At 54.8% G+C, this 22,621-nt stretch overlaps 1 protein-coding gene and 1 non-coding gene across 2 annotated transcripts in view; one reads left to right on the top strand and one right to left on the bottom strand.

The window, feature by feature from the left end:
• CPT1A (carnitine palmitoyltransferase 1A) overlaps positions 1-22,621 on the bottom strand; it is a 53,229-nt gene that overhangs the window by 24,446 nt on the left and 6,162 nt on the right. The window contains exons 2-8 of the mRNA XM_030330762.2: positions 13,263-13,416; positions 11,259-11,398; positions 8,011-8,182; positions 6,120-6,221; positions 3,407-3,544; positions 2,882-2,959; positions 2,085-2,192 (exon numbers count right to left, since the gene is read on the bottom strand). Coding sequence (XP_030186622.1) covers positions 2,085-2,192; positions 2,882-2,959; positions 3,407-3,544; positions 6,120-6,221; positions 8,011-8,182; positions 11,259-11,398; positions 13,263-13,403 — 879 coding nt within the window. The 5' untranslated portion in view covers positions 13,404-13,416. The remainder of the gene's footprint in view (positions 1-2,084; positions 2,193-2,881; positions 2,960-3,406; positions 3,545-6,119; positions 6,222-8,010; positions 8,183-11,258; positions 11,399-13,262; positions 13,417-22,621) is intronic.
• On the top strand, positions 10,983-11,067 carry TRNAS-UGA. The gene has a single exon. It is a non-coding gene; the product is annotated as a tRNA-Ser (tRNA).

A 22,621-nucleotide genomic window follows, 5' to 3' on the forward strand; every position in this document is an offset into this window, starting at 1 on the left:
AGCCTGCTTCTGATTGTGTCTCCCTCTCTCTCTGTCCCTCCCCTGCTCACACACACTCTCTCTCTCCCAAAAATAAACAAACATTAAAAAAAACTGAAAAAAAATTTTTGAAATGCTGGATTTGTTTTCCAAGTGCACAGGGCATTTGACTTAATCCCTTGCAAACTCTGCAAAGAGCAGCCTTCCTCTGGGATGCCGACCTTCACCGCAAAGCAAAGCTTGAACTGTGCCAGGGCTTCCGGCATCTTCCTTCCCAAGTAACACGTTCTGATCGGTCATTTATAAACTGACACTTTCAACCAAAGGTGTATTTAAGAAAGAAATGCCTGGGTGGCTCGGACAGTCGAGTGTCCTACTTTGACTCAGGTCAGGATTCATGCTTTGTGAGTTCAAGCCCCGCATCGGACTCTGTGCCGACAGTGTGGAGCCTGCTTGGGATTCTCTGTCCTCCTCTCTCTGCCCCTCCCCTACTTGTGCTCTATCTGTCTCTCTCAAGGGGAAGGGGAAGGAAAGGGGAGGGGAGGGGAGAAGAGGGGAGGGGAGGGGAGGGGAGGGGGAGGGGGAGGGGGAGGGGAGGGGGAGGAAGGGAAAGGGAAGGGAAGGGGAAGGGAAGGGAAGGGAAGGGAAGGGAAGGGAAGGGAAGGGAAAGGGAAGGGAAAGGAAAGGGAAGGAAAGGGAAGGAAAGGGAAAGGGGAAGGGAGGGGAAGGGAAGGGGAAGGGGAGGGGAGGGGAGGGAAGGGAAAGGGAAGGGAAGGGAAAGGAAAGGGAAGGAAAGGGAAAGGGAAAGGGGAAGGGAGGGGAAGGGAAAGGGAAGGGGAGGGGAGGGGAGGGGAAGGGAAGGGGAAGGGGAGGGGAAGGGAAGGGGAAGGGGAGGGGAAGGGCAGGGAAAGGGAAAGGGAAAGGGAAAGGGAAAGGGAAGGGGAAAGGGAAAGGAAGGAAGGGAAGGGAAGGGAAGGGAAGGAAGGGAAGGGAAGGGAAGGGAAAGGGAAGGGAAGGGAAAGGAAAGGGAAGGGAAGGAAAGGGAAAGGGGAAGGGAGGGGAAGGAAAAGGGAAGGGGAGGGGAGGGGAGGGGAAGGGAAGAGGAGGGGAGGGAAGGGGAGGGAAGGGGAAGGGAAGGGGAAGGGGAGGGGAAGGGCAGGGAAGGGGAGGGGAAGGGAAAGGGGAGTGGGGAAGGCAAGGGAAGGGAAGGGATGGGGAAGGCAAGGGAAGGGAAGGATGAAAGGACATGACACGATGGGGCGCCTGCGTGGCCCCCAGTTAAGTGTCCAACCCTCGCTCTCGGCTCAGGTCTTCATCTCAGGGTTTTGAGTTTAAGCCCCTGCACTGGGCTCCCTTCCCTGCAGGGCATGAAGAAGGAAGGAACATCTCGTCCCTCTTGAATAATTTACCAGCTTAACCATTTTCCTGCACAAGTAAGCAAGGGCTTCTTCCAGGGCTGATTATGGGACTAAAGTACAACGAACGGATATCCGTTTAGGATACGCACGGAGAGTTAAATCTCAAAATAGTTATACAGAGTGAAAGAAGAGAGAGAGAGAGAGAGAGAGAGAGAGAGAGAGAGACAGAGAGACAGAGAGAGTGTCCACTGTAGGATTCCACCTGCACAAAGCTTTGGAAAATGCAAACAATCTAGAATAACAGGAGGCAGGTGGCGGTTACCTGGCAGGTGATGGAGAGGCTCAGCGAGAGCACAAGGCCCCCAGGGGAACGTCTGGGGGTGACGGCTGTGTTCACGGTCTTGACTGTGGTGACGGTTTCAGGGGTACATTATATAAATTCATCAGAACCTATCAAACCGCATGCCTCACGTATGTGCACCACGTCAACAAAGCCGCTTAAAAAGAATTTTTTAGGGGCGCCCGGGTGGCTCAGTCTATTAAGCCTCCGACTCTCGATTTCAGCTCAGGTCATGATCTCACACTTCGTGAGATCGAGCCCCGCGTCGGGCTCTGTGCTGACGGCTCGGAGCCCGGAGCCTGCGTCAGATTCTCTCTGCCCCTCCCCCACACGTGCACGCGCTCTCTCTCAAAGTAGATAAATAAACGTAAAAAGCGAAACTCTTAAAGAGCAGTTTGCTTGCGTACCGGCTTGATCTCCTCCCTGTCTAGTCTCCGTCGGTACAGCAGGATGGCGTGGATGGCGTTGCCGGCTCTCGCCGCCTGGATCTGCGTCGGTAAGATGTACAGCAAGTCCTGGAAAGGTGCACACGGCACAGAGAACATTCGTAGGAGGAGACAAGTTGACGTAACTGCACAGGAGGGCGTTTCTGCACCGCGGAAATCCTTCCCTACGTGTTAAATCACACCTGCTCTGATAGAAAACAAACCGAAACCCCGCTTCCTACGCTTTGCTGGTTTTATTTCATGTTTCACGGGAAAATGAAAGGAAGGGAAGGACAAAGCAAGAGACAAAGAATGAGGTTGGCTAGTTATTACAGGTATTAAATGCCAGTTCCCAAAACCCCCCGTTTTCAGGGGCTTCTCACAAAAGAATGGCGTGTGCCCTCCCAGGCCATCAATGTCGCGGAAGACAGGGAAAAAAACCCCGAGAGACCCTGAAATGACACACGGGGCTCGGTCTCCTGGCGCCTTAGGGCAGCGAGGGAGGAAGCTGTGCGCCCGGCCCACCAGGTCACTAAGCGCGGCAGCTGGGCAGGGACACGGGCCCTCAGGCTGCTGTGGCACGACCCGGCGCCCAGGGGTGGCAACAGGGAGAGGGCACGGGCCCGAGAGCATTTCTGCTGTCCTCATTTCTCCGCGGTGGCTCGGGGCAAACACAGAGACGCACACACAGCTTTTGGGCGCGGAGGGCAGGTCCCCGGGGCCGCGGACAGAAGCCCAGGGCCAGCGGGAGCGGGGACAGGCGCTCCCCGGCCACTCACCATGGCATAATAGTTGCTGTTCACCATCAGTGGCCCCCGGCCCCGCAGGTAGATGTATTCCTCCCACCAGTCGCTCACCTGTCGGGTGCACACAGGACAGACCGCTGGTGAGCTTAGCAGGAGTGACACAGACTGGCGGGGCCCGGGGCGGGGGGCAAGGACTGCTCTGGGGGACTCCTGCCACACTGCTTCGTGTTGAGGTGCGTGTGTGCGTGCACACGCATCGGTGCACACAGGAGCCCGGGTGGGTGTGCGAGTTCCACACCCTCATAGACGGGGCCTCATCAAAACACAGCGCGACCCCCCACCCCTGCCACTGCCCCCCAGCCCCCCAGCCCCGACTTCCGGCCTCATCGTCGGGTCTGTCAGGTCACAGTTAACGTCTCCTCCACATCCCATCTCGGGTCACCCGCCAGGCGGCCCCCTCTTGCGGCCACACACGGGGGAGCCCGGCTTCGTGGCACGGACCCGTGTTTGCACACGAAACACTCGGCCCCGAGAACGACGGTGTGTGGGAGCACTTACGTAGTTTGTAGCCCACCAGGACTTTAACTTGAGATACCACTGCAGTTTTGGTCCGAGACCGACGGCAAAATCTTGCGCGAGAACCGTCATGCGTTTAAAGTCCGATTCCTTCATGAGCGGCTTCACCGATTCCAGATACTGGGGTTGACGAAAAGCACATAAGCCAAGTTAAAATGCACGGGCCCCTCATCCGTGCCTCACAAAAAACCGTAAACAGATTTCAAAGGTTCAAAAATCTTCCCCAAGCGGGGCGCCTGGCGGACTCAGTCAGTACAGCGCGTGGCTCTTGATCTCAGGGTCAGGAGTTCGAGCCCTGCGCTGGGTGTAGAGATTAAAAATAAAATCTCGCGGGGCGCCTGGGAGGCTCAGTCGGTTGAGCGTCCGACTTCGGCTCAGGTCATGATCTCGCGGTTCTTGGGTTTGAACCCCGCGTGGGGCTCCGTGCTGACGGCTCCGAGCCTGGAGCCTGCTTCGGATTCTGTGTCTCCCTCTCTCTCTGCTCCTCCCCCACCCATGCTCGCTCTCTCTCTCTCTCTCTCTCTCTCTCTCTCAAAACTAAACATTAAAAAAATTAAAAGCAAAGAAAATCTTGGGGCGCCTGGGCGGCTCAGTCGGTTAAGCGTCTGACTTTGGCTCAGGTCATAATCTCATGGTCTGTGAGTTCGAGCCCCGCGTCGGGCTCTTCGCTGACAGTGTGGAGCCTGCTTGGGATTCTCTGCCTCTCCTCTCTCTGCTCCTCCCCGACTCCTAAATAAGTAAACCGACTTTAAAAGAACAAAAAAAGAATGAAAACAATTATGGAAAACAAAAACAAAAAAAGAAGGGAGCTTGGGGGGCTCAGTTGAGCATCCGACTTCACCCAAGGTCACGATCTGGCAGTTCATGGGTTCAAGCCCCGTGATGGGCTCGTTGCTGACAGCACAGAGCCTGCTTTGGATGCTCTCTCCCCCTCTCTCCCTGCCCCTTACCCGCTCCCGCTCTCTCTCTCAAAAATAAACATCACAAACAAGAAAGTAAAGCCCTCGGTTTACCAGGAAACGTTTCACTGTGCCAACATTATCTGCTGTGAAAACAGCTTTGAGGCAGCAATGAAATCTCTAGAAATCTCCCTGAATGTTTAAAGGTGGGGCCCCATTGCTGAAACCAACCGGCTGTTCGAGTTTATTCCAAGTGAGATGTGCATTCGCGAAACTGAAAACAACACTTAGAATGAGCTCGAGGCCAGTCACCAGAACCACAGGTGTCGCTAGGCCCGTCCTCAGGGGAGGGCACACGAGAGCAGAGAGGAGGGGGGACTCGAAAAAGCCAACAGAAACTAAATGACTAAGCCTGGATTCAAAACCCAAGACATGTTTTCAAATGTTTTTATTTATTTTTGAGACAGAGAGACAGAGCATGGGCAGGGGAGGGGCAGAGAGAGAGGGAGACCCAGAATCGGAAGCAGGCTCCAGGCTCCGAGCCATCAGCACAGAGCCCGACGCGGGGCTCGAACCCACGAACTGCGAGATCATGACCTGAGCCGAAGTCGGACGCTCAACCGACGGAGCCACCCAGGGGCCCCAAAAGCCAAGACGTTTTTAAAGTGGGGCCACAGGACAGGCAAAAACTGGCTGCGGTGGGAACGCAGGCGCCGTGGAAACCAGCACGGCTGTTCCTTGACAAGTTAAACAAGAAATCCTCCCTCATCCCGTGATCCCAGTGCCAGGCTCGCGCCCGAGAGAACCGCAAGCAGGTGCCTGAACGAAAACGAAAACCATTCACGACAACCAAAAGGTGGAAAAAACTCCAATGTCCATCGACAGATGCATGGATGAATACAGTGCGGTCCGACCATACAGGTGGATAGCATCCAGTCATCAACAGGAATGACAGACTGAGGGACACATAAATCTCAACGGTCTAAGAGCCGGGCGCACAGGACATATTGCAGGATTCCACTTACAGGAAACTTCCAGGACAGGCAAACCTAGAGACAGCCTAGTGGGAGCCGGGGGGCTGGGGCGTAAAACGGGTTATGATGCTCACAGGCACGGGGCTTTGCTGACGGAAAGTTCTGGAACTAGACTGTGGTGGAGGCTGTGCTAAGAGAATGTACTCGATGCCACACAACTGCACACTTCAAAGTGATTACAACGGTCATGTTTACGTTCCATATACATTTTTATCACAACGTAAAACGCTAATCACGTAACAGACCGTCGGACTAGATACTTGGGACGGATCTGTACAGCATGTGAATTACGGCTCAACGAAGCTATCTAAGAAAAACGTTGTGAAGCCGTTTCTCTAACAAGGGTGATACCTTTTAAAAGACACCTAATACGGGGGCAACCGGGTGGCTCAGTCGTTTGAGCATCTGACTTCGGCTCAGGTCACGATCTCAAGGTTTATGAGTTCGAGCCCCGCGTCGGGCTCTGTGCCGACAGCTCGGAGCCTGGAGCCTGCTTCGCATTCTGTGTCTCCCTCTCTCCACCCCCGTCCTGCTCATGCTCTGTCTCTCTCTCCCAAAAACAAATAAACATTTAAAAAATTAAAAAAAAAAAAAAAAAGTAAAACACATAACACACGCTGATACATCAGAAAGGAAAAGATCTCCCACAACAGCCAGACAAGTCCGTGACCCAACGATGGTAAATTAACCCGGTCACAAAGCGGAATCCCAGGACACCTGCACCTCGGAGCGGGCGTCACAGCGAGCTGAAGCCACGCTTACCCTGTTCACAGTATCCTGGACCGCAGGGACCGGCAGGCGTGGCAGAGACGTCTGGAAGCTGTACAACATGGGCTTGCGGCCCGAAAAGATCTTGACCATGCCCTTAAAAACAAAAAAGGTACGTTTTAAAACGTGAGACCGCGTTAAAGATGTGAAACCGGTTCTCAAGCGCAGACGACTTGCCGACTGGTTGCGGATGTTCTGCGGTGGCCTGTGTCCCCTCTGGTCTGTTTTCCGCCCCCGGGCACACAAACAAGCAGGGAAGCCCAAACGAAACCCAGGCTGATGAAAGCCCAAGTCTGACACATGCCGCGAGGGGCCCGGGACAGGACCCCTTCTTGGGCGCCCAGATTCTGCTGTCTGACTGCACCGCTGCATGCGGGCCCCGTGTCAGTCAGCTGGTTCTGCGAGGCCCTCGGGTTAGGGACTGGCTCAAAACTCTGGCAACGGTGATGAGGGGCTGGACCGAGAAGCCTGGGTTCGAGCCAACCCCAGGAGCAGCGGTGCGGCCCCCCCCCTCAGCCACCGCCAAGCCCAATGGACAGCACGCACCTATCTGCCTATCGGCCCTCGCTTTCATCTGGAATGATCTAACCTTGGTGTCGTAACTGGTCATCTCCTGTGGACCAGACCTCAAAGGCATTTCTAGGGCTCGGGGGGGAGGGGGGGGGTGGCTGGGACTCAACCGGACGTGACCAGAATGCCATCGTGGGAACACCGTTTAGCTTTATTCTGTGAAGTGTGGGTGCCGTCTCTGACTCTCTCGTGGGTGTTAAATTCTGCTTCTCTGGAAAACTGAAATCTCACAGCCACGTGGGCACAGGAAGTCGGTCTGGAGGAGAGCGAAGCGTGTGGGTGCGGGTGGGCCCTGGGAGGTGGAGCTCAGCCGTCACGGGTGAAGTCGGACAAACGTCCACACGCACGGCAGACGAGGGGACGCTCAGACTACGGGCCCAGGAGAGCAGGCAAAACCCCCTCGGGGAGAAGGGTGAACCGGGGAGACCTGGTCAGACCGGTCGGCTAGGGGAACCACTCAGTCAGAAGAGCTTTGAAAGCTGCAGACGGATGTCACTTTACTTTGATGGATGGCGAGCCTAGCACACGCTAATACACCATGTTCAGGACTCCCAGACTCTTTACTCTTTGGCCACACGTGTGAGTCACGGGGAAGCAATGCCCCTGGCAGCAAGGAGAGGCCAACTCCCAGGTCAACCAGCCAAGCATGGAGGGGAGAGGTCCACGGGGATCCTCCTTTGGAAGTACAAGGCACCCGCACCTGACTCCGTGCCAGGCGAGGCGAGCCAGCCACGGAAGGACCGATACCGCGGCGAACGGGGCGGCGGCTGCCCGGCCGGGGCACTGGCCCTGTCCCCGACATCGCCGCACTGTGGGCCTAAACCCTTGCTGAGAAGGTGGATCTCATTCACGGGCTCTTTCCACGGAGGAAAATGGGGCAGGGCGTGAGGAAACTTTGCAAGGAGCTAAGTCTATGGCCCGGAGACTGATCATGGGGTTGCAGGTGCACACGTCCCCGCAGACACACTGCTCAACAGCTACGGCCTTTTGTACGTCAAACTGTGCCCCATAAAAGCACTTAAAAAAAAAAAAAAAAAAAAAAGGAAAAACCAATACCAGGGGCGCCTGGGCGGCTCGGACGGTTAAGCGTCCAACTTCGGCTCAGGTCACCATCTCATGGTTCGGGAGTTCCAGCCCCACGTCGGGCTCTGGGCTGACAGCTCAGAGCCTGGAGCCTGCTTCCTATGCTGTGTCTCCCTCTCTCTCTGCCCCTCCCCTGTTCATGCTCTGTCGCTCTCTCTCTCTCTCTCAAAAATAAAGAAAATAAAAAAATCCACACGAGTCCGGCACTGAGGGCGAAGGGAGGCTCCGTTACCATCCAGATCTTGGTGGCGCGGCTCATCTTGCCGTGCTGCGCAAACATCCAGCCATGGTAGGACAGCAGCACCTTGAGGGAGTAGCGCATGGTGATGATGAGGGCCACCCACAGCCCCGTGCCGAACAGGAGGCCGCTGACCACGTTCTTCGTCTGGCTGGACATGTAGCCGCTAGGGAGACGAGACAAGCCGAGAATGCGTTACGCGATGCCAGCCAGAGCAGCCTCCCCTCGACACCAGTGACACTCTGGACCCCGAACCAAAGGGAGGACGCTAGCCTGGGTGGCTCGGTCAGTTAAGCATCCGATCTTATGGTTCGTGAGTTTGATCCCCATGTCGGGCTCTGCGCTGCCAGTGAGGTCTCTCTCTCTCTCTCTCTCTCTCTCTCTGCCCCTCCCCTGCTTGCATGCACACTTGCTCTCTCTCTCAAAATAAGTACACACTTTTCAAAAAAATTGCTAGAAGAGTAGATCTTACAAGCTCTCTCCGTAAGAAAAAAAAAATTTGTACCTATATGGGGAGATGAATATTAATTAGGCTGGTGGTAATCACTTAAAGGTATATGCACCTACCAAATGATGTTATACACCTGAAACTAACATGACATTATACGTCAGTTGTATCTCGTTTTTTTAAATGATTCAAGTGTGCTTCAAATTATTAACACGACCAATATACAGAAGGTAAAGGTACTTCCACTACTGAAAAACCGCCAAGTTAACACCTTATCGTGCTTAAGTGACATTGAAACTAATTATCTTGAACGTAAAATACTTTTGCTCCAAAATGTGTGTCTTTCTATAAGCCGTCAAATCCTGTGTTCAAGCTTGGGGTGCCCGGGTGGCTCAGGAGGTTGTGTCTGACACTTGGTTTCAGCTCAGGTCATGATCCTACCATTCGTGAGATCGAGCCCCATGTGGGGTTCTGCACTGATAGCATGGTCCCTGCTTGGGATTCTCTCTCTCTCCCTCTCCCTCTCTCCCCCCCTCTGCCCCTCCCCCACTCAGGTGCCCTGTCTATCTGTCTCTCTCTCTCTCTCTCAAAATAAATAAATAAACTTAAAAAAAGAAATCTTGTGTCCAAGTTTAACTATAGCCTCTGCTTTATCTCTACACTTTCTTTTCGGATAGTGTAATCTGTAAGCCAGCTTAGATCTAGGCATTTAAGAACCTATCTCTCAGATCATCTACGCTTTGGATTCCGAAGTCCTACATCACTGAAGGAAAAGACACATACCTATTAGGTCCACAAAAATTGGAGAGTATCATAACGTTAACAAAGAGACGACACATTCAGGATTTTTAATATAATATACATATGGATACTTGGATGACAAGCATTAGCAAAAAAAAAAAAAAAAAAAAAAAAAGCCTTCTTTTATTTTTGTTTTTTTATTTATTTTTGAGAGAAAGCCCACAAGGGAAAGGGGCATAGAGAGAGGGAGACAGAGGATCTGAAGCGGGCTCTGCACTGTCAGCACAGAGCCCAACGTGGGGCTCGAACTCATGAACCTTGAGATCATGACCTGAGCCGAAGTCAGAGACTTAACTGACTGAGCCACCCAGGTGCCCCCCAAAAAAGCTTTCTTTTAAAGAACACATTCCTTCTGAAGCTGCAGGGGCCAAACACAGAGCACACCCCACACAGCCAGTACGTCTATGCTTATGAAAACAGTCACCCGGGACCGTCGGAGATGCTCTCCAGGAAGATGGTTCCAGAATGACCCTCGAGCCTGGAAGACGCTGGCTCTTAATCTGTTCTTTCTAAATCTGGGCCAGGGACGGCCCAGTTCACCGCAATTGGTTTAGAGGGGGCAAAGAAACAAATCGTATAAAGACCCAGATTATAAAGGGCTGTAAATAGCCAAGACTTCTAAATATAATCCAGTGTTAAGAGTCCACACTGGAGAGTAAATTAAAAATCTGTGTTAAACCCACAGCAGTCTGAAACGTACGGAGAAACAGTATGACCCAGGGTGGAGGCCAGCCGTCTGCAGGGGTCGGCCTGTGACTCCCCAGGATCGCCAGGACAGGAGGAGCAAGGTTTGCCCAGGGCATCAGGAATGTTGGGGTCCCCGCCTTGGCCTCCCGGGCCCCCAAGGCAGCGCAGGGGATCTGGCAGGCGTTCAGCCCAGGCACGCTTCCCCTGAAATGATGGCATTTTTATTCTAGGCCCTGCAGACGCTTGTAAAGGCCCCAGCCGGCATTCCTGAGGCCGCGTGGAGGCCGGGAGCGACTCAGCTGAACTCTGGGCTTTCAACAAGAAGGGATCAAGGGCAAAGGGCACCTGCTCAAGGCGACCCAAGGCCAAGCTTTTAAATTTTTTTCTTTTAATGTTTATTTATTTTTGAGAGAGAGAGAGTGTGAGCGGGGGAGGAGCAGAGAGAGAGGAAGACACAGAATTGAAAGCAGGCTCCGGGCTGCTTTCTCTTTTTTTTTTTTTTTAATTTTTTTTTTTTTCAACGTTTATTTATTTTTTGGGACAGAAAGAGACAGAGCATGAACGGGGGAGGGGCAGAGAGAGAGGGAGACACAGAATCGGAAACAGGCTCCAGGCTCTGAGCCATCAGCCCAGAGCCCGACGCGGGGCTCAAACTCACGGACCGCGAGATCGTGACCTGGCTGAAGTCGGACGCTTAACCGACTGCGCCACCCAGGCGCCCCCGGACTGCTTTCTCAAAAGGCCCAGAGTTCATCTGCTCGGCTGAGGCCAGCCCCCGACACGACAGGGACACCCCTGGGCTGCCCTCTCGTCCGTCACTGGGGTTCCCACCGTCCACACGTGCCCTCTGGCCCGAAAAACAAAGCCCAGCTATGGGACGAGGCCTCTGGGGACCGTTACCGCTCTAGTAAGAGACTTAAAAGGTTTGTCAGTGCAAACAAACAACAGAGAAATAGGATTGGAGGTCTGGCACGGAACAGCCATGGCAGCTGGAAGGTACTAGGATGCTTTCCAACCAGAAAATAGGGGCGCCTGGGTGGCTCAGTCGGTTGAGCTTCTGACTTGAGCTCAGGGGATGATCTTGTGATTCGTGGGTTCGAGCCCTGCGTCGGGCTCTGCGCTGACAGCTCGAGCCTGGAACCTGCTTCGGGTTCCGGGCCTCCCTCTCTCTCTGCCCCTCCCCCCCTCAAATAAATACACATTAAAAAAAAATTTTTAATAATAAAAGAATACATACCAGCGACAAAAATCACTAACGAGAATCGCTAACTTCCTAGAGGGTTTGCGATCTGGAAAGAGTACTTACCTAGTATCAAGGGTCCGATTGATTTTCGCGATTATTCCCAGCGAGGGGTCGATCTTCGCGTACATGGTTGACATCACACCCACCACCACGATGAGCCAACTGGAGGGGCTGGCCGGGTACACGCCGGTGATGATGCCATTCTGGAAACAGAGCATGCACCGTGAGCACGTCCCGCCCACAAAATCCACGGCCCCTGGTAGTGAGGGTAGTGGGATGACGGACACTGGGAAGGAGGCGTCTGCAGCACATCGTGGCTAAGTGACCACACTGTCACTACTGGAAATCTTCCCCAGGGCCTCCAGCCCCTTCGCTTCCTCTGCTTCTGAGCCAATCCCCTCCCTGGAGCAGATTCGCTGAGAGTGACCCCGGGACAGGAGAATCCCCCGAGCCACTAGCTTAACACCGATTCCCCCCATCTCCATCCAGACTGACTCATGACACCGAGTTAAGGACGTCACTGGGGCGCCTGGGTGGCTCAGTCGGTGGAGCGTCCGACTTCGGCTCAGGTCATGATCTCGCGGCTTGTGGGTTCGAGCCCCGCGTCGGGCTCTGTGCTGACCGCTCGGAGCCTGGAGCCTGCTTCAGATTCTGTGTCTCCCTCTCTCTCTGCCCCTCCCCTGCTCATGCTCTGTCTCTATCAAAACATGAATAAACAGTAAAAAAAAAATTTTTTAATAAATAAATAAAACGGAGGCAGGAAGGGTCTAGACAGAAGGTCTCCCGCTCACCCGCCATCCCCCTGCCTCCCCTCTTGCTCCGAGCCCTGTGCTCCTCTGCAAACCCCTCGGTTAGGCACAGCTGTGCACTGTTCAGCTGTCCTACAAGGTCTTGAAGACCAGAGAACACTTGCACTGGGTTGCAGCGATTGATGGCCACAGCTCTGCACCCAACTTTCTCTTTTCTTGGATTTGGAGGTAAAAAGGGGTTGCTCTGGACAAGGTCGGGTGGCAAAACGTGCCTCTCCCTGTAGGTGGCGCCCTCCCCCACCACAGGTGCCTCTGGGGCTGGCCTGTGACCTGGAGCCCTCTGGCTGTGCCCCAGGCACCTGTCCAGCAAGGCCGGTTCCCAGGGACCTGTCCACCTTCTCTGAGGTCACTGCTCTCACCTACTTTGGCTCCTGGCACCTTCTCAACAGCCCTTCTCTTAGCCACACCCTCTGAAAAGGAAACTGGAAAATGAACACAGTTATCCGTTTCCCTCATTGCCGGTGGGGGCGGGGAGGAACCGGACAATTCTCTCGTCTGAATTTTTTCCATATGTGTATTTTATTCCTTCCGTGATTTTGGAAATAAATTGAATTTACAAGCAAAGGGGAAATAAGACTCATGGTTAATTAAAAATGGTGAATACATGTCCACTCTTTCAGGTAAACAGGATTGAGAGCATTTGAAGCTAGCTATATTTGAATTTACGTGCACCTATTTCAACGTTTGGCTAATTTCTTATGTTTATTTATTTTTGAGACAGAGAAACAGCATGGGGGGAGGGCAGAGAGAGAGAGAGGGAAACAGAGAATCCAAAGCAGGCTCCAGGCTCTGAGCTGTCAGCACAGAGCCCGACGCGGGGCTTGAACCCAAAACCGTGAGATCATGACCTGAAGCCAGACACTTAACCGACTGAGCCACCCAGGCGCCCCAACGTTTGGCTAATTTTATCAGCAAGGTAGCCGTTAGGTAAATTCACTGCAATCCACACAGCTGGGAAACAATCCTTTTTCTACAAGGCGTAAGGAGTTCTGGGCTCCAAGCAGGAGACACGGATGCTGGTCTTTTCCTCTGCTTCTCCGAGCAGGCTCTCTGAACCCCAACTCACCTGCCTAGGGGCGCCGGTTCCCCTGCCTGCCTTCCAGAACTTCAGGAAGCCAGTGAGCGTGTTTCACAAGGACAGAGGAAGTATCAATTACGCGGCAATCACCGCTCTGAAATGCTTTCTCACCAGCAGCTGGAGGCGTTTTCTCAGATGCTAACGTGAGCGCCTTACAGATCTCAACAGGTATCTGCTAACCTTGAATCTGATGAACTTCTTTTTCCAGGAATGAAGTCCAGACAGGTAGATCTGCTTCAGGGCTTCGTGGCTCAGCCGCAGGTCGATCCCATCTGGGGTGACCGTGAACTGGAAGGCCACGGCTTGGTGGGCTTCCGCCATCTTCAGTAACGCCCTAGGAGGAGGAGGGGAGAGCGTAACACACCAGCCTTTCACCGGATGTTAGAAAACCCCTTCCACGGCCCTGGGATTCGTTCTGAATTTGCAGGTTTCCTAGCCATTTGACAAACTTAACGGTCCCTTAAGAGATCCGATCCTGGGATTCCGTGCCGACCCCTCCCCTGCCTGTCGGGCACTACACAGCCCACCGCACGCTCTGCTCGGAGGCCTGGGGGCGGGGATCAGCAGAGTCCAGGAGGGGAGCCCCCTCCCACCCAGAAACCCCCACCCCCTGGCCCCCGCCCCCGGGCCATCCCACGGCACCAACCCTCCAGGCCAGCAGCCCAGGCCACACCCCGCTGACTCAGGAAGCCGGTGGCTGTTCGGCAACCTGCAAATGCCGCCTGGAGGCTGGCACAGAAGAAACCCAGAGGGTCCACAGGAGTCCGTGATGGCCCTGAACCCCTCGTCTTCAGGCCGGGGCACCGGGACTCGGGTGTGCCTGTGGCTGCTGACTTGAGAGACCATCCCGGTCGCCACAAAGACGCCACGAAATCCAGGCGCACGGAGTCCTCGGGAGCGGGTGCTTATGCGTGTCGGAGCCAGGCCCTCCTCCTCCTCCTCCTCCTCGGAGGCTGTGACTGAAACCAACCTGGGTCAGCAGCCCGAAGGCTGCAACACTGACGAGCGCCCACAAATGAACGCACCTTTCCCGTCAATGGCTCCGGGCCGGGTCTCTGGCTCCCTTCCTCCTGGCCCGTCTTCTTCCCTGGCCACTCCTGATGCCCTCCCGGCCTCCCTCCCGCACAGCCGGCCCCTCGGCCACCTTCTCTTCCGACACTCTGCCCGAGCGCCCCGCGAGGAAAGGGCAGCTAACAGAGGGGCAAAGTCACCGAGGACCGGGGCAAAAACCCGACACTGAGCTTTCTCACCGCCAACGGTTCCTCCCGCTTTTATCTGTTTGAGCCGACAGAGTGCGGGCGTAGGACCTGAGGAAATCAACAGGTACCGCGCTTTCAAAGATGCCCAGTTACAAAAGCCCAAACTAGCTTAGTCTTCAGCTGATTGGAACAAAGAGCCCCAGGAGAGGCCCCAAAAGGCACGCAGCTTTCATTCGGGCGCTCCTTCCGCCAGAGTTTGTCGACTGCCTCCGGTGTGCCAGCCACAGGGAGGATGGAGACCTTGGCAGAAGGTCCCCGCCCCAACTCGGACACAGAGGCCAAAAGAGGGGACCTCCCGGGTGACACAGGAAGACCAGAGGGCAAGCCTCTCAAGCCTAAAGGAAAACAAGCCTCTAGGTAGAGGTCAAGGGCAGGTCAAGGGCAGGGTGGCTGAGGTCAAGGGCAGGCAGCTAACTTTGGAGAGGAATGCCCAGAGGCAGCCATGGGAGGCAGAGGGGTTTTATGCTAAGAACGAAGGAAAAACATTCCAAGGGCTTTAAGTCACTGTTTCTGTTCTCTAGAAGTCCGCTCTGGCTGACGTAAGGACTGTGGGTGGGGCCGGGAAGCATGACCAGTAAGAGGGGGAAGCAGTCTTCCAGAAGACAGGGGCACCAGTGGGGGACCGGAGGAGGACCCGCTCCAGAAAGCCTCCAGAGGCCCCCGGGGGCTTCTGGCCCATCCGCTCACGGGAGCCACTCGCGGACACAGGAGGGTGTCCGCGTGGGCAGGACAGGTTGGGAGTGGGAGGGGCGTCCAGGTGGGGATGCCGGGGGCAGAGGGACAGGCTGGGACGGGCACACCTGGGAAGTGTCACCACGCAGCACCTGAGGCTCTGACCTGGTCTGCCAAGCGTTCAAGGTTATCGACGTGTTATTTCATGGGCACGGAGCCAGGCTCCCTCGCCTGGCCGGCTGTGCAGGCCCAGACCCCAAGACTGAAAGCCTCGAGCTCTCCAGGCAAATGCCTGCTGCAGGTAATTCGGGATGTTGACGGGGGCATCCAAACCGCTCTGAATCCTCTCCCTCCAAAAGCTATCCAAGGGTCTCTAGGATTGTCCAGGGGCCTCACGGTTAACCCTTAGCCCCTCCCCACGAAGATTTCAGGCTACACACGTGGCAGGCGGCAGGCGTTACGGAGAGAATTCTGCAGAACGTGAAGTGTGGCAAGCAAGGTTAACAGACTGGCTACCCTCTCGATGGTTTATAAGATCTTTCAAGAGCTTCACCCAGACCTGAGGGATTATTAATGCAGACGGAACATAAACATCGTGTCTGTAGACCATTCTATCCAAAGGTATCGGTCCCGGTGTTTGCTCAGGAATCTAACCTCCGCCAGGGAGAGGCAGGCGAGATAGGGAGTCTCTGCGGTCCTTTCCAGGAGTCAACGGCCTGGTCAGAACACTGAATTTAAGTCAGGATTCGCTTGTTTTGATTGCTTTGAACTAAAAGCCAGATGTAAGAGTCCTAAATGCACCGCAGAACGGACAATTTGGCTCTCTAGTTTTGCAGTCGCCCGGACACTGCCCTGAGCAGAAGTCCCTCTTCGAGCCATAGCGGTCATTAGTGGACCAAGTGAACCGGACGACAAAGGCTTGAAAACTGAAAACTCCCTGTGCACATCTAGTAAGCGAACATTCCACCAATCCTGGCATCACAGCCTCATGTTTAAAAACACTTATGAGGGGCACCTGGGTGGCTCAGTGGGTTAAGCATCTGACTGCGGCTCAGGTCACGATCTCACACTCCGTGAGTTTGAGCCCCGCGTGGGGCTCTGTGCTGACAGCTCAGAGCCTGGAGCCCCCTTCCGATTCTGTGTCTCCCCCTCTCTCTCCCCCTCCCCTGCTCATGCTCTCTCTCTGTCTCAAAAATAAATTTAAAAAAGAATGAAAAAATTAAAAAATAAATAAATAAATAAAAATAAAAACAAAAACACTTATGAGAGGCGCCTGGGTGGCTCAGTGGGTTAAGCGTCCGACTTCAGCTCAGGTCGTGATCTCACGGTTGGTGAGTTCGAGCCCCGCGTCGGGCTCTGGGCTGTCAGAGCACAGTCCACGTCGGATCCTCTGTCCCCCTTTCTCTCTGCCTCTCCCTCTCTCTCACCTAGGGTTGGGGGCAGAAGGAGGACTGAGTGGGGTAGATAGCTAAAGGGAGGACGGCTTCTTTCTCGGGCGATGAACACGTTCCAATGTTAACTGTGCTAATGGCTGCACATATCCGTAAAGAGACTCATAATCGCTGGAGTGTTCGCTTTGGACGGGCGTGCAGACTGTGGGGTAAGTTAAACCACAATAAAGCTGTTATTAAAAAAAAAAAGAAAGAAAAAAAAAACACTGCCTCAAGAAACGGAAGTGTTATCTATTCAACATTTATGCCCCTAAACCTCTCCTCAAATACAGAATTCCAGTGTCCCACTCGCTGAGAACCCACTCCTTCGAACAACTGTCAGCTCGCGGCATCTGGAAACTGCCGTTAAATATTTTTAGGCATCATAGGATATTGTTGTTGTTGTTGTTGTTGTTTTTTAAAGAGCTGCTATACTTTAGTAATACATACGGAAATATTTATCAGTACAAGTTTGTCTTCTGTCAAGTTTAGGGTCTGCTTCAAAATCTTGGGGGTAGAGGGCATGGACGGACAGAATTATGAACCGTGGGGGCCACGTGTGGGAACTGAAGTCGGGCAGTGGTCACACAGGGGTCTGCTGTGCCCGTCCCTCTTCCGTCGGTGTGTGATCCTCCCTTATCACTTCTGAAAATGTGTTGACTGAAATAAAACACCTGTCCGCTGCAGCTCAGTGCAATCTCACACTCGGAGACCAACTTTCAAAGCTCCCTAGACCCTTCGAGTGGCCGTCAGCGCCCGCCTCCTGGGCACATCTCGCCCGCCGGCCACGTGAGCCGGAAGCCAGCACCCACAGAGCCACGGCCAGGCCCCACCACCCATGCACAGAGTCAAAGTCAAATCAGGAGGGGCCCGTTCACAGGGTTTCTGCCCGCCCACAAGCCGGCCCTTGCATTCCAGTGTCTGTAACCGGGGAATAAGCTAGACCCACCCAACGACACCTCGAATGACAACAACAACAAAGGACGAGCGAGGCTACCTGTCGGATCACTGCACCCCCCTGACCTAACGCGCCCTGGCACGACCTGCACGACGCAGGGCACGCCCTCACCTCTCACCCAGGTGGGTGTGGGCAAAGCCTGCCTGCCTGCCCTGCCTCCCTCACCTCCGAGTCTCCCCCAGAAAGGGCCAGAATAACTGAGGAGGACGCAGCTCCCAGCACTTCCCAAAGGCTGACCGCACCGGAGGCTGGGGGAGAAGAGAGACCCCCCCCCCCATCCCAGACGGAAGGAGGCGAGCCATTCATCAATTCAGGGACAATCAGGAATTAGGAGGACCCCACAGGAGGCCCGGCGAACTTGACTGTACTACACAGCAAGGTCGTTTTCTGCCCCGAACGTTTTAAATCGGGAGATGCTGCAAACACGGACAAGTACAGAACAATACCTATGAGCCCCCTTCCTGGGATATTAGTTTTCTGCCGTATCAACTTGACCCTGCCCGGTCTCCCACTCTCCGCTCCTGGGTCAGCCTCCCTGGAGTCCCCTCCTGGTGACTCCTGTCATTCTCTCAGCACGGCTGGGAACCCCAACACCCTGTAAGAGGAAGGGCCCTGGGCCAGCTGGCAGGCCGGGCCTGCGTCTGGAGCCAGGCCACTTAACTGGACAGCTTTTCTCTGTAACCCTTCAACCTTCCAGGATAGCGGCGGTGAAGGGCCTCGGCACGAAGGGGGCCCCCGAGGGCCTTGTGAGCAGGCAGCACCCCCCCCCCCGCCGCCTCCTGGTGCTGTTGGGGGTTGGGGAGGGGGGCTCTGCTATGCCCCAGCTGAGAGACACAACTAAACAGTCTGAGCGCCAGCCTCACTCACCATCCTCTTCCTCCCGGATAAGGTGACCGGGCATGTAGACTCTTATCTGCTACCGCCCCTCACCCCTGGCAGGATTCTGAGCTGGGGGGTCCCCGGTTCCTCTTCCAGCCCCTCTGCACCCCAGGAGTTAGCCCCGCACAGGGCCCTGCCTGGGGCTTTAACTGCTACCTCACCACCGTTTCCCCTCCTAGAAGCCCACCACTGCCTACCAGGCTCCGTGCCTCACCCCTTGACGCGCACAAGCACCACACCCTGCTAATTTGCAAAGACATGCTGTCCTCCCACCACTACCCCATACCATCCCCGCCTGAGCACCTCTCTACCTGGGTGGAGAGAGGTGACCTCCCCGGGGACAGAGCTTATGGGCTTACTCGGCATGACCCCTGGGATCCACCTGCTCGGCAGGACGGCACCTGCTCCCCGAATTCTCAGCCAGCTAGAGAAAAGAAAAGCAGGAAAGACCGGGGTGGGCGGAGGGGGGGGCGGGGGCAGGGAGATAGGCTGCAAAGAAAACACAGACGGATGAAAAGAGAGCTTAACTCCCCTTTCTGTCAGTCGTGTGTTCTCTCAAATCATCACTGAGCAACTACCAGAGGCCTTAGGACAAGAAACCCGGGGGCGCCTGGGTGGCCCAGTCGGTTAAGCGTCCGACTTCAGCTCAGGCCATGATCTCGTGGTTTGTGGGTTCAAGCCCTGCGTGGGGCTCTGTGCTGACAGCTCAGAGCCTGGAGTCTGCTTCGGATTCTGTGTCTCCCACTCTCTCTGCCCCTCCCCTGCTCATGCTCGGTCTCTGTCTGTCTCTGTGTCTCTCATAAATAAATAAACGTTAAAAAATTTTTTTTTAAACTTTTAAACAGAACAAGAGGGGCGCCTGAGTGGCTCAGTCGGCTAAGCGTCCAACTTCGGCTCAGGTCACGATCTCGCGGTCCGTGAGTTCAAGCCCCGCGTCGGGCTCTGTGCTGACAGCTCAGAGCCTGGAGCGTGTTTCAGATTCTGTGTCTCCCTCTCTCTCTGCCCCTCCCCTGTTCATGCTCTGTCTCTGTCTCAAAAAAAAAAAAAAAAAGTTAATTAAAAAAATATTAAATAAAAAAATAAATAAATAAATAAACAGAACAAGAAATCTGAACAGGAAAGGGGTACCTGGATGGCTTCGTGGGTAAAGCCTCCAACTCTTGATTTCGACTCAAGTCACGACCTCAAAGTTTAGGAGTTCAAGCCCCACATCGGGCTCTTCGCGGACAGTGCGGAGCCTGCTTGGGATGATTCCCTCTCTCTTTGCCCCCTCCCCGTTCTCTCTGTCTCAAAATAAATAAGTAAACTTCAAAAAAAGGTCTAAACAGGAGGGAACAGGGTGACAGGGGAATCACGTTCTGGGAACACAGACTGGCCGCCCCTGCCCCAGATGGTGCGACCGAGTAACGGGGAGGCCCCTCGGGGAGTATTCTCGATGCCAGGCCACCTCTCGCTGTGCACCTGCCAGACCAGCTCGGCAGTAAACTGGAAGTCAACAGCTTCAGGCAGCGAAATTTATCCAACGTGCTGAAGACACGTGTCTCCGTGGTCTGGGGTGCTGTGGGGCGCCACGGACCCGTTTATTTTCCCTGGCACCGCAGAAATCCTCCCTGGCTGCACCAGGCGCGGAGAGCGCCCGCCCGGACCCCATCCGCTGGTGAGCTTTGCACAAACCTCCTCGCCTGGGACACACCTGGGCGCCGCGCCCCCAGGCTGAGCGTGGGAACGACGTAGCGGTGCTACTTTAGAAATCATGAAGGCCACCAGAGGGGAGAGGTGCTTCCAAGGACGGTGCCAGAGACTTAAGCACCTTACGCTAATCCGCTCTCGGAAAAACACCAAGGTCCAGAGTAAGGCGCTCTGGTTGAGAGCGACGACCTATTTATCCCAATTTTTATAAATTCCCATCACGGGCCTATTAGGTGGCTGCTCCTACAGCGTCCCAAGCTCACTCCCCCAGGCCCCTCCGCTTGGGCCAGCACCCTGGCCACCCCGACCATGACGGGGGTGGGGGCGGGCCCTGCTAACCCCAACTCACAGCTGGGATGCCTTCTGCTCTGCTCCCATCTTCCGGCTCGGCACACCCAGCTTAAAGCTCCCCTCCCGCAAGGCTGCCTTTGAGTCCACATTCCCAGAGAACAACGTCCCACCGGTTCCATTTGGTGATTCTACCCGCACTGACTGGCTAATGACTCTCACTCGTGCGTCTTTCATTTAATCTCCCAACGGAAGCGGTGAACGTCTGTCTCCGGGACACGAGTCCTTGTTCAACTGTGAGTCCAGCGAGGACCACAGACAGTTCTCCCAACGCCAAGTGAAGAAGTTGGAGCGGGGCGGGGAGGGATGATGTCGCAACAGCTCGTTCAATGTCGGTCAGATTACTTTAATTTCGCCAACTTTGCCCAATGCCACTCACTGATCTCTGGCCAATAAACTGGTCTGTACTCCCGTGTTTCACGTGTCCCTGCCTTTGTCTTCCTTCTCCTCAATCAATTCCTTTTCTCCATAACCGCAGAGGTCAGCGGCCCGCCAATCGTTAACACTAGCCATCCCGAAGCCGGGTCCCCTTCCCCTCCAGAAGGCCGGCCACGGTGCCACCCCCAGCCCCAGAGGTCCTGGGACGGGCAGCCGCTGAGGAAAGGAGGTGAAAGGTCAGCCCGATGCCAAGTGCTTAGTTGGATTCCAAAACAGGGGTGAGGGGTGGGGGGGAAATTCAGACATGGAAATCACCTCCGTAATAAACAAACCATCGGACCTGCCATGTGACATGGGACTTCCAACCAAAATATATAATTCTGTGCTGTCAGAGCTCTTCCAACAGAGCCTTGAACCCAGATAGGGAGGTAGGAGGGAAGGTAGGAAGGTAGGTAGGTAGGTAGCTAACTAGCTAAGACAGATAGGAGATGCAGACTCATGTTTGTGCTTCTAGCAACGAAAATACAAAATACTCCTTCTACCAACCTGTTTGGCTTATGCTGGACAATGTGATGCCCTTTTCACCCAAACTGCCCATTTAATTCCCGCCAGAGCCGGGGCGCCTGGGTGGCTCAGTCGGTTAAGCCTCCGACTTCGGCTCAGGTCACGATCTCGAGGTCCGTGGGTTCGAGCCCCACGTCGGGCTCTGTTTCAGATTCTGTGTCTCCCTCTTTCTCTGACCCTCCCCTGTTCATGCTCTCTCTCTGTCTCAAAAATAAATAAACGTTAAAAAAAAAAATTTTTTTTAATAAATAAATAAAAAGGAAAAAAAAATAATTCCCGCCAGAACCCACGGAATGGCACGAATTTACCGGGGAGAAGACCAACGCTCGGGCGTCGAGGCACACACACCTGCCCAAGGTCACGGCCAGCAAAGAGCGGAGCTGGGGGATCAGACCCACGTCCGACCCCCCAACCCACGTGCTTACCTGCCAGGTGAAGGAGACACTCCATTCAAAGTGCCACGCGAGATCGCTACAGCTACGACACAGGTGCGAAATTAGATCGCTCCGCTGTAGCCAAAATGATGTGACTGTAGCCAGAATGACGTGACTGCAGTCAGCAATAAAACCACAGCAACTACAAACACGACCAGGGCCAACTCTAAAATCGTTCTCAGGCACCCGTCTCCCCGCTACAGTTGCACAATCTACTCGCACGCGGGAGCGGGCCCTGTCTTCTACGGCCCAGCGCAGCATCAACAGCGGGCAGTGACTCTGGGGGCACAGCCCGTTTCCCTCATCAGGGAGGAAGCTGGGGCCGGAGGACACTCGGGCCACCACCCCTGGAAAAACTCTCGAGGGGAGACACCGCAGGCACCATCTACAGCATTGTCTTCGACGGAGGCCAGAGCGGCGCCGCGTATCCCTCTGGGGCCCAGCGACCAGTGTCCGGGACGGTTCTGCTTGGCCACACAAAGCTGGTTCTGCCTCCAGGATGGACACAACACGGGAGGCCATGTTCCTGCCAAGCAGGACTACAGAGATGGCACCCGGGCCAGCCTCAGTGCTGCTACCCACGGCACTTCAAGGAAGGTACCAGAAGGTTCTGGAAGGGCATCAGCCAAGGGAAATCCAGACCTGCATGTGTGGCAAGGTTCATACCTTTTCTTTTCTCTTTTCTTTTCTTAGTAATCTCTACACCTAACATGGGGCTCGAACTTACAACCCCGAGATCAAGCGTCCCGTGTTCCACTGACTGAGCCCGCCAGGCGCCCCAAAAAGGTTCGTGAGGTTGCTCAGATTCCTTCTTGCTCCGTCAGTATTTCCTATTCCCGCTACTACGGTCACGATTAGGGCGAGGAGTTAGGCGCAGGCAAAAATTAGCAGTAACAGTACGGAAAAGAGAGCACCCGTCCACCCGTGT

The sequence above is a fragment of the Lynx canadensis genome, chromosome D1 (assembly GCF_007474595.2).
Source record: "Lynx canadensis isolate LIC74 chromosome D1, mLynCan4.pri.v2, whole genome shotgun sequence".
Taxonomy (NCBI): Eukaryota; Metazoa; Chordata; class Mammalia; order Carnivora; family Felidae; genus Lynx; species Lynx canadensis.